The 11,661-nt window shown below is 39.5% G+C and overlaps 1 protein-coding gene across 1 annotated transcript in view; it reads right to left on the reverse strand.

Moving 5' to 3' along the window:
• Positions 1 to 11,661, reverse strand: part of CUX1 (cut like homeobox 1) — a 359,047-nt gene that overhangs the window by 156,428 nt on the left and 190,958 nt on the right. The window contains 1 exon segment of the mRNA XM_006036637.2: positions 2,571 to 2,708. Within this exon segment, the coding sequence (XP_006036699.1) occupies positions 2,571 to 2,708 (138 nt within the window).

Genomic DNA, 11,661 nt, shown 5'->3' on the forward strand with positions numbered 1-11,661 from the left:
GATCTCCTCCCCCCTCCTCCAGCTCCCCCCCCCAATTTACTAGCCCAGAGCCCAGGTCCAGCTCCCTGCGGTGGCAAGTTGGGACTGCCCAAATCGTCAAATCTTTCTCCAAATCGATTTGGAGGCTCTGAATTGATTCAGACCTTCTTAGTGGTTTCCCAATTCGATTCGGATTCGAAGATTCGACAGCTGAATCTTCTCTGAATCAAATTGGCACCCGAAGCTTCGCACAGCCCTAGTCCTCAGTACTTGGCTTTGGCTGACTTGAAAGTTACAATGGATCATTTGCTCCAAGCAAACTAGCTATTTTTGACTGACTTGAAAAGTACTTCTGGACACTCAAAAAATCAAATGAAGCTCATTCAGTCATATTCCCACAGTCTGTCCATTTTTACATCTATCAAAAATATTCTTTAGAGTTCAACAGGAAATTCTCCCCTCAGATCTCTAATGGTGTGAATGATGACATTTTTCTGAATCTATGGAATATAAATGGTTTGCAACTGAAAAATATGGCCTTGCATATCTTCATGATTAAAATGTAAGAAAATACCTCCATCTGTGTTAAGTAATATAGAGAGTAAAATTTACCAGTGGAATGAGTAGATGCAATTCCACTGAGGTCTCTGGAATTTTACCTTCTTGCCCAAATACTATATCTGGCCCTGACACTATAATAGAGAAAAGCAAGCATTAAAATGCCTTACATGTTCAAAAGCATATGCATATGAGCAAATACTAGTTATGACTCATGATTTTTGCATAAAACCTGTTTACAGCCTTCCTAAATTGAACAGTCCCAGTAATTCAATGGAATAATTTGAGTGGGTTGGAAAAACAGAGTCCGATCCTTTATCCCACTCCAGGAAGTAAGCACTCTCTATGCTAGCTGAAGTTGAATAGGCAATTCCATAAGTGCCAGTTCTGAGAGAAGGTAATTAAAGGAACATTATTTTAAGACTACACAGACCCCACCTATGAAAAGATCAACTGACTGAAATCCCCTTAATTACCAATAGGCCTCTGAAAACTCCAAGTTAATCTCCATATGAAAAACAGTGCAGAAGAGTTCCAAAATAAAAGCCAAAGAACAAAATTGTGCTGATTTATTACATGACTGGCATAAACTCATGTGTTATATATTAAAAATGCAAATTTGTGAACTGATGCACAGCTGAAATAAGGGCCTGATCCCAGAGGCATGGCCAGGCAGTTCCACTTCAGACAGCTCTGCAATGCCTGGGGCAGCGCTGGTTGCTGTAGTGCCAAGTGCAGTGGTACAGCTATTTTGGCACTTCTCCCTCCACAAAGGTGGCACTCAGTTACACCCTCTGAGTTACACTGCTGCCTAATCCTACAAAGTATTGACCTCAAATACTTTTCTATTTGAAGATGATAAACTTTGCAGGACAGGAATCATGTTTTTTATGTCTGCATGACCTCTAGCATAACGGCCCTTGATCCTGACTGAGATCTTTAAAGACTGCTGCTTTACTAGTAACTGCCCCAGTACTCACAATGAGAATTAACAATCCTCAGCACCTTCAAGGATCAAGCCCCAAATTCCTCTGTTAAGGTGGTCAAAGTGCATCTCTAATAGAGGAGTGACCTGTGGTTACTGTACTTTTATCAGAATAGTACAAGTCATAGAAACTGCAGCTCCTAGCATGCTTTTTCAATCCAGCCTTATGCCTCTACATGCTGGCAGTTGCCATCCCAGAGCTTTCATTTTAGAGGTGGCTATAATCTGCTCCTTCTGCTGAAGTTTAGACCCAACATACAAAGGTCATGCTAAATCACCAATGCAGTCTTTAGTTAGGCAATCCTTGGATGCCACAATCCTACGTGATAAATGTTCATTCTTCCAGTTGTAAGAACTATCTGCTGCTACTCTAACTCAGAATTAGATATTTACAGGGAAACCACAAGTCTTATGTAAAGGGAAATAGGTTTTAGAGTGAGCATATTTTATTTCCTGATGCAGGAAATATGTTCTTCTGAAGCGCAAGAAAGCTTGAATATGTTCAAAGGTAGCAGGGCTTTTTAGTTTTTGAGATAATGGTGTTTTCACACACAGTGGTCACTTCTAAAATTTTACCAATTACCTTAAATAAGTAAAAAGCATTACCCTCAGTTTTTATGATATTCTCTCACTATCTCATGTAATACCAGTACAGAAAGTTGCAGTTACTAAGGAAGTGTTACAATTTTACGTGAAATGAGCAAAGGAGATATCCAGTTTTACAAAATAACAGTATTTACAAACAATGATTACGAAAAATACTTGCTTGGCCTGAGGCCAGTCTCCAAATATCTTGTTATTAAATGATCACTTTGAAACTTCAATATGTTTTTTGGATCACTAACAGGTAGTCAAAGTACAATAAAGTTATATGTACGCACACAAATATAAAAGCATACATAATATGGTATACCTTCCTTTAACGAATGTTGATACTTCTGCCCATCTTGACATTATAAGATAAAAATAAGGGCAAACCCCAACAGTGTTCAAACTATGGAGCAATTTATAAGATAACAGAAAAAAGAATACAATTATTTCAGCCTACCTTGATTTTTCACTTCAGCAAATTCCTTGTTGTATTCTTCTAGCGTTTCCCTAAGTTTCTGGTTTTCTGTTTCAATATCATGCATGCGCTGGACTTTCAGCTGAAGCTGCTGTCCTAAATCCAGAGCTGGAACTGGATCTAAACAATACAAGGATAAAAACACTGATATACCTTCAGTAGCTCAGAATCTTGAAAGCATTTTGTGACAATACAGAAATTCTGTTCTTCCTGCCTAGAAATAATGTAAAAAAAGGCCTGTATGTGCTGTACTTTTCTTACATTCCCCCTCCAGCACATGCATTTTAAAAAGTACTTATTTTTTACGTTTAAGTCTTTCAATTATTTTCAAACTGATGGAATGCACCTTTAATATGCTGGTAACAATTTGACAACATCTTTAAATGAGTCGGGGTATGGTCAGATGTTCACCATATCTGATCTTGGTTCAAGCAGCCTCCTTTTCAGCCACATGATCTTAGACTGGGAGCGGCCTGTGCTCACTTTCACCAGTGCCAGGAGCCACGCTGGGATCCTGACCTAAGTGACTTGAGCTACAGGGAGGGCCGGGGGGGGAGGGCTAGTGAGTTGGGGAGGGGGTTTACAGTTCTTTGTGGGGGAGAAGCAGGCTACATATAGCCCAGTCCAGGTCAGGGGGTAGGAAGAATGCAGTCCTGGGGCTGGGGCGAGTAGCTGGGCTTTCCCACTCCGAATATGTGCAGACATGGGGTGGGTAATCTGTTCCTAACCTAAGTTCACCTCCTCAGGTGTACTAATTTAGATCAGGAGAGCTGTTTTTTAACCCAATTTAACCTCCTTGAATGCCTGCACAGATTGGCATTTAGATCTCAACCTAACCCTAGTTAGGTTGATCTAAGTAACATCTGCATGTCTCCACTGACTAATGCAGCACAAATCAGTTTCAAGTTTCAATCTATTTCACAAAGAAGAAATTAATATACAAGATTTCTTGTTGCTTTGTTGAGCAAGGCAACCACAAACTATATCACTACTTGATAAGTATTTTAACATGCCTTCCTATTCACAGAAAGATATTTTTGAATAATCTTGTTCAGTATCACAGACTACAGTAAAAGGCAAAGAAATTTAGCTGTACGGATCTGTGAAAGATTTGTTTCTTGATAGATCAGTGTGACTCAAACACTTGTGTGAGTCTGATTACAAACCTCAGGTTCTCTGTCACAGAGCTTTTTAGCAGCTATGTTAACATAACTGACATAAACACTAATCAAAAATCAATTCCACAAACTAAACCACAGATTTTATTATACTTATCAATTTTTCTGATGCTATTATTCAAAACAAACATTAAAAATATTATGTTTTCTAAGTTTTAATTCTATCATGTTCCCTTCAACTATAAAGTTCCTTACAATACACCTGCTGTGTATTAGTAGAGAGTTTATTCAAGGATGTCAGCTTCTCAGTCAAAGTAGGAAAATGCTGGAGTCCAATGGACTTATAAAAGATTATTGAATACTTTCTATTATGGGCGCCAGCATCACTTGTGAAATGGCTGCAAAGATTTAGTCTCCTGTTGAGGAATGCTAAACACCAAACTCAGTGGATCAACAACAGTATATATTAGGGAGTTCACTTAATTTTCAACCACCACAGCCATTAATTTTTCAGACCACCCTCAGTCTCTGGAAACACATAATAAGTCTATTGTACCTCTGTTAACACATTAAGTATGAGCCTGTGTGTTTTTCAATATGCCAGTGTTGTTTCATAGTTTATAAAAGAATAGTACTGGGTTATGTTGAACTCAAAGACATCATAAGTAGCAGTGTGCTGCATTTTGTTACTTCAGTTCTTCAACAGCTTACGGCATTGCCCTATTCATAATACAAAATCTAGGCTGCTTGTCATCTGTTCTCTGTACATGCATAGTTTATAACTACATAACTTTTTCATTTATGTTTTTAGGCCAAATACTTTTCATTATTATTATCTCTATTAAAATATTTATAATAAATCAAAATTTAAATGTTATTGTGTCAGGTGGGGGAGGGGGGCGCAGGTAAGGAATTATACATAAAGTTAAGTCATGGGAGCACAGGGAATTAAAGTCTATGCAATATTTAGGTACAGTCCAATTAAGGTGCAGGCTGGCGCAACATGAGCTTTCTCCCATGCAGCCCTGCCAACCTTTGCCTAAAATGACCATTCATACTTCTTCAATCTAGTGCTTCTTCAAAAAACCCTCCACAGCGTGCTGGAATACTGATCAGAAAAAAAAAGAGATTGGATGGTTTCAGCCTATTCATTTTAGTACTGTAATACAAACTTAAGTGTTTATTAAATAAATTAAGATCTAAAACTTCAGCCATGATATTTCTATAAAATACTACAAAGGTTTGTTCTATCAGGCTTAAAGTACCATGGTCAGTACAAACTGTACTTGTATCTAAAAAAAACAAAACCCCAGTGTTTGTATACTACCTTCTTGCCTCAATTTTTTTTAATCAAATATGTTAGGACATTCATTTTAAGAAGCCAGGTTACCCACAAGACATACTGTCTGCTCCAAATAAACAAGACTCTTCTAGACTCAAATTCAGAAGGAATGCAAAGACATATAAAAATAACATGTGCATTATAAAGTGAATAATGACTAAACCCTTAGTCAACATTTTAATCCTACTAAAGCATAATTTTGTAAATAAAAATGCCTAAAATCTGATAACTATTCATCAGGACATGTATATTTAATTTAGCTATCCTAAAGGTTAATGTTCATGTAGCAAAACAGTCAAAGAATGAAAAAAAATGTACAAACAGTCTCTATGAATTCAACTCCAAACTTTACTACAGCTTCATTGAATGATTAAACGCCTTTAGCCTTTGAATATTGTTTTGGGATATGTAAAGAGGCATTGGTGAAGTGCCTCTTAGGCTTAATTTTTATTACTTGTATTAAAGAAAACTAATTACTGTGTGACAATATAATGACTATGACATATTTCAGAGGAAAGTCAAACAATTAAATTTCTGCACAAACCTCCATGTGCATTTTAAACTTTGGAAATCACAATTTTTGGGTCTTTTAATTATTTCCAGTGTCATTTAAACTTTACAAATGTATTTCTGTGTGCAGTGTAAGCATTGATCTGCTATACAGTTTTCTTACTTGAGTGCTGTGGGGTTTCTTTTTAAAACACACCAAACCCAAACTGTACATACCAAAGGCTACCTTTTCACATTATACAGATGAAGTGCATTATATATAATTTATTGGGAGACCATTGAGATTTTAAGCAAATGATCAACCAAAACTTTGAATTCATTACACACAGTGTTGTAGCAACGAAGTTTGGTGCCCTCACCCTGCACATACATCCAGGGGACACCCCCCACCCCCCCCATGCTTGTCCAGGAGTGCACGCAGTGGCGGGAGCCACCCTCCCCACCCCACCCAGCGCCCCAAACAAGCAGCTCGTGGCTCTGTCCCATGCCCTGCCCCTGCTGCGCAGCACCTATTGCCACCCCTTCGCTTCGCCCCGCTTGCTTCCCCCCGCCTTCCCTTGCTATGGCACTGATTGTATGTGGATTAGGCAATGAAATGATGATAGCAGCAAAGCAGCAAAGTGCACTTCCAAAGGAATAGCTTTTCTCTAACATGAATATGGCAAAAACTTGCTTACATGTGTTAACAACTGGAAAATTTATTGCAAATTACTGTTTTGCAAGCTCGAGCATAACGTTCAAGTCAAGTATCCAGTGCCAAGCCTGCGCAGAGAGCACATAGGATAAGCACATAGGGGTGGCCGCTTCATCACCAGTTTACGAAAATACCTAAAAAAATCATTACTGCCTGGCACTAACTTAGGCAAGAGTTAAGTCAAGATGTCTTTTTATGATAAACCTGTTAACTATATTGTTACCTCATCCAACTCCTCGTATCCCAGTTTATCTAACCCACCTGTTGGATTCTAATGCCAAGCTGGACATGTTATTACTCATTTGTATGCTGCCTAGGACACTAGGGCCCTGGATCTTTATTTGGCCTTCCTATGTGCTACAACAACAGAAATAATAGCTAATCAAAACTGTTCCACGGAGGCCACTCAACACCTTCGGATGGACTGACATCTGCCTGGTTTCTCCCTCAATCTTCCCATGTTCCATCCATTCAGGGCTGCTTCGCAAGCAGTTTAGTCTAAAAATACATCTTGATAACCAAGTAATGTATTCTCTGAGTTTGTCCGTTTGTGCGTCACAGCTACATCAGGTCTGATGTGCCAGAATCAGCTCCTGAAGGCGGGAGCTGAATGAGTCTCTGAATGAACAGAAACATGGGTAAAAGAAAACAATTTCTAACAAAGGCAAAGTAATTTTCCTTGTGGATATACCATTGTGTCCTAGTCAACCCACAATAATATATTTTGTTAAAACTAATAAGCCATGCTAACCTGAGCCCCACAACACAGTTTGTTGCTAAATCATTGCTAAAGGGTAACGGAAGGAAATCACTTTTTTTGTGACGTTTATAATTGTGTGAAGGTGAAAGATTCTACTGTACCTGTTTTAAGAAATGCAAACATTGATCTCAACAAAACTGTGCATTGTATTGCAAGCTTAAGATAACATCTGAGTTGCTACTGTAACCCTCTGACGTTTAGACCAAAAAGTAACCACATAACTAGGAGATAAAAGTGGATTCTTGATACCCAGATTAATTTCCAAACTGAATTTTATTAAAAACAATTCTTCATGCACTCTACAAGCTGGAAAAAGACAGAGATCTTAATAATTCAATATAACTGTTTACACAAAGAGCACTGTGGGTAATGTTGCCGTCCCCTGTCATTAGGCAGAAGATGAATGCACCCCCTTGTGAGTGCTGTTCATGCAATGACATCACGCTCCTGCATGAGTTACTTTTCGCCAGGGCACTCTAGGCTAATGTAATCATACGATTACATAATTAACCCAGCTGTCTCATTAAGAAAATCAACTGGAATTCAGGGCATAATTAGTCATACAGCAATTAGCATGCTGATGAGCAACTGATGAAAAGCTGTCTAGATATAGAGTATTCTGGGACCACCCTAGTTATTTAAAAGGAGGAAAAACCCACCTCCTCTGAAGAAAAAACCTGTTCTGAAAAGTTATTTAATTTAAAAAAAAAATAAATTTAAACATTGTTATTTCTATTTCTAAGCCAGGCAGATGGACTTTTAAGTAAAGGCTGTTTCTACCCTCCATACTGTAGATCTTGCCTATTTAAAAGTAAATTCTTCAATCTGTACACCAATACAAAACCCAGACACTGATAGAAGGCCTGACTGGTAAAGTGGAAAAACTGCATCATTGTTTAAATGTACAGTTCACAATGTATTGCCTAACCCTGAATTATCTCCAATATTTTTTTAAACCCTCAAGAGATCCATTCAATTTGAGGTTTCTTTAAGGAAACTGTTTTACTAAGCTTTGAGACCATACCTGAAATGTGATAAGTGATACTTACTTGGTTGCTCAGCAAACATAACTGCACACTAGCCATTTCTGGTATACAGCCCCACTGTATATTTTTTGGCAGGACCATTGTTTCCTATATTTAAAATGTTATGTAGGTGGCTAATTGGAATTATGGAAAATGGGAACTCCTAACCACAGAAAGCATGAGTTACAAAGTGCTCCCTACACTTAACCATAGGGACTAACTCTCTTTTGGCAGCAAGAGAGAACTGGAATGTATGGACTGGAGTACATTCAACAGGATCAGGACAACGCTCTCTATATTTAAAGTCTCTACACAAAGCTTTGACATCAATACCAGTGTGGAGTTAAAAACACTACAGGATTAAAAGGGCTGAAATGCAGGCCAGTGTAAATTTCAGATGTGCCTACATCAATTATAGGATTTAACTAGATGGCACAGTGGCAGCCTTAAAAATAAGTATGCATACTAGCAACATTTCTAACAGCAACTAATAGTATACCATCCGTGTTGAATTTTAACTGGACAAATGAATTAATTATCTACATTATCTATACTCTGCCAGGGCAGGAAAGACGCAAACCACAAGGCTTTCAAAAGAATCATGAGCACCTGATTTTCAGAGTAGACTGATGCACTTACACAGTTGTACATGGCAGAAAAGTGTACACAGTGCTATACATAAACAGCAGAAGATGAGGTTTGTTATACTGTTTGATTTATTAATGGAAACGTGAATAACCATACAGTAACTCATTCATCTAATCTCTTAGACATGGAGCTTCTGAGGGGATCTTTCTAAAACAAAGGGCTTTTTCATTTACTCCCCACCTCTGTCTTCATTCCAGGCCTTTAACACTGACAACAGTAAGAGAGCAAGTTATGAAACACTGCCAGAACTACAGGGGCAATTAATATTTTATATCTCTGGTAATGTGCTTCCTAAGGTTCAGATCTAAAAATAATTCATCCAAGGCACTGCTCTTCTTTCAAAAGAGACTGTATTTGTGTTGCCTAACCATGTCTTAAGTGAAGCTTTTTCGCGATTGTTCTCAAGAAACTCCCACACAAAATGACAAGGAAGGAAAAAAAAACCCTCCTTAATGCAAGTTCTTTATATGTAGTTACATTTAAAAAAGGGGAGGGGGAAGAGAGGGAACCAACAACAGAGGCCAGTGCGCAAGTTCTGCTGTGTCACACTATCATCATCCCAAAAGCAAAAGGAGTTTTTAAATGAATCTTTACTCTGCCCTACAGCCTTCACTTCGCAATAAACATTTGTGGTGGAAGAATTCCTTAGGAATATTCTTTTTGAGTCTGCAAACTAGAATGGAAATGAGCTGCATTAGCTCTTGATGGAGTAAGTGCAAATGCTTTCTTGGGAGATTGCACATCTGAAAATAATTTGAAAATGTGTTTTAGAAAAAAAATAATAATTACATTGTGACTTCTGAATATTCAAACACCTCAAAGCATACTTAATTAATTCATTAATTATTCCCCAGAAAATTCAGGGGTAAATTGAAATAGCCTAGGGAGACTGAAACAAAGATTTAATGCAATAAACTACAGCTTTACTCCTCTTCCCCTATGACTCTTTTAGCCTAGGGACAGATGAGTTATAGCCATAACTCCATTTTGAAACAAAGCCCATCATTTCCCTACCCTCTTGTTTTATCAAAAGCATGAAAAGGTTGTTCTTTAAAACCAAGGATTACACATACAGTCCCCACTTCTTCACTGAGCTGGGCTATCCCTTTCTTCATGTTATTTTTCCAGTATTAAAATACATAATGTTCTCCTGCTTCCTCCCCTCGACACTAGCAATTCCAAATTGCATTAAAATTGCAGCAGGGAAGATAGTACAAGCCCAAATTCTGCAGGGCTGATTCTACTGCATAAGGATCAAGTGGGGAACACAGAAGAAACACATTTCAGGCTTTGCTTTCTACTAAGCACCACAGAAAATTCCTTTGTAATAGCATTCTCCCAGGATTTTAGGCCAGAAAAAATGGTGGGGGATAGGATGTGACCAGCTGTACAATAATCTACTGTCTTTTTTCCCCAATCTATTTGTCTATTATCTACCAAATCTGATATCGTGGACTTGATGTTGTAGCACTGGCTACAAAGCTTGCTCCAGGGTTTGCCTTTGGGTTGAAAGAAAATTTATTTGCCTTATTTGTTAAACAGATCAAAGGCAGAGGTCCGGTGAGGTGCAAACAGGACTTGCCGTTTCAAAGCTTACCTTAGTACCCTTTGCTTTCAATGAAACCATCAAAATACATCTTCATAAAAAACTTTTAATAAAGTCATATCTGCATAGCTATAAATACCATTTCACCAATTGTACGACACTACAACAGACCAATCAAAATTAACTCAATAATTCACATAAGGAGCAGCTATGGTTAAGAATGCTCCAGTTCAATTTCTACTCTTCTGAAGAAATGTGAATTTACTGCTCGCGGGGTAAAATAAATGCAAAGTAATTGACAGTTGAAGAAATGCTTAAAACTCTAAAACTTTCATTTCTCTTATTTCTAGCTCTGAGTCAAAATTGTATCATGGGGTGGGGGGGGAGGAGATGGTGCACTATCCTCCTCTGTCCTTTCACATGGGGCATCCACACCCTTCCATCTTGCACTCTGACCACAAAGGCTAGGGACAGACATTCAAAAAGCCGGAGCCTAAACCAATAGATGTGGTCTGGCTGCAGAGGAGAGGGGAAGATGGGGCTAATTATGGAGCCTGACTCTGCTGCCTCCGAGCATGGCAGTGTAGCCTGGCCTGGGACAGCCCCAGGGGGCAGGGTTCAGCATCCACTGCCTTCTACCTCCAGCCTGGCGTGGGGGCCACAGCGGGGGAGGCCGTGGACTGCCACAGCCTGTTCTGGTGTGGTCCGGCCCTGAGGCCCAGGAATGAAGCCCATTCCGGCCCAGCCCTGTGGCCCAGGGGCGTAGGCAGTGATTGGCCCACGGCATCCCACCCCTGCCCCGCCTGGTGGTAGCAATTAAAGCTTCCCCTTAGGCTACCGGAGTCTGGCCCCACCCCGCTCCTGCCGCTGGAGCAGCAAAGAGGGGCAGAGGACTAGGGACACCTGGCAAGGGTTACTGCCCCCTTGGCCAGGCAGACCCAACAGCACTCCAGAGCAGGGTCCACCCCCCACCCCCTTTCTCAGCCACCCAGAGCAGTGATAATGCTCTGGCTAGGGAGGAGAGGAGCGGAGCCAACCCTGCTTGGCTGAAACAGACAGCCAAGCCCAGGGCTGCAGAGCATCCTGGGATGCTGGAGGACTATGATTTAACTTAAACCAGGAAGGAGTCTGGGACACAAGTTCCATACACCAGTTTGACCTCAATCATTTAAGTCTGATACTGCATTCAACCAAGCTTATCTCAAACTGGTTTCGGGCATTTTGAAAGGGGTTTATGGGCACTGAACTTCTGTTCTGTTAGAGGTTTAATATCATCCTCCATTTAATTCACGAAACTTTCAGCATATCTCCTGTAACAATGCTTGCTCAGTATACAATAACATTATTTCAAAGTGCTGCTGTAGGTTTATTGTCCCTACATTATTTATTTCAGGTTTTAGGAAGCTATTTACCCAGTTATTAGATCAGCA

The sequence above is a fragment of the Alligator sinensis genome, unplaced genomic scaffold (assembly GCF_000455745.1).
Source record: "Alligator sinensis unplaced genomic scaffold, ASM45574v1 scaffold1472_1, whole genome shotgun sequence".
Taxonomy (NCBI): domain Eukaryota; kingdom Metazoa; phylum Chordata; order Crocodylia; family Alligatoridae; genus Alligator; species Alligator sinensis.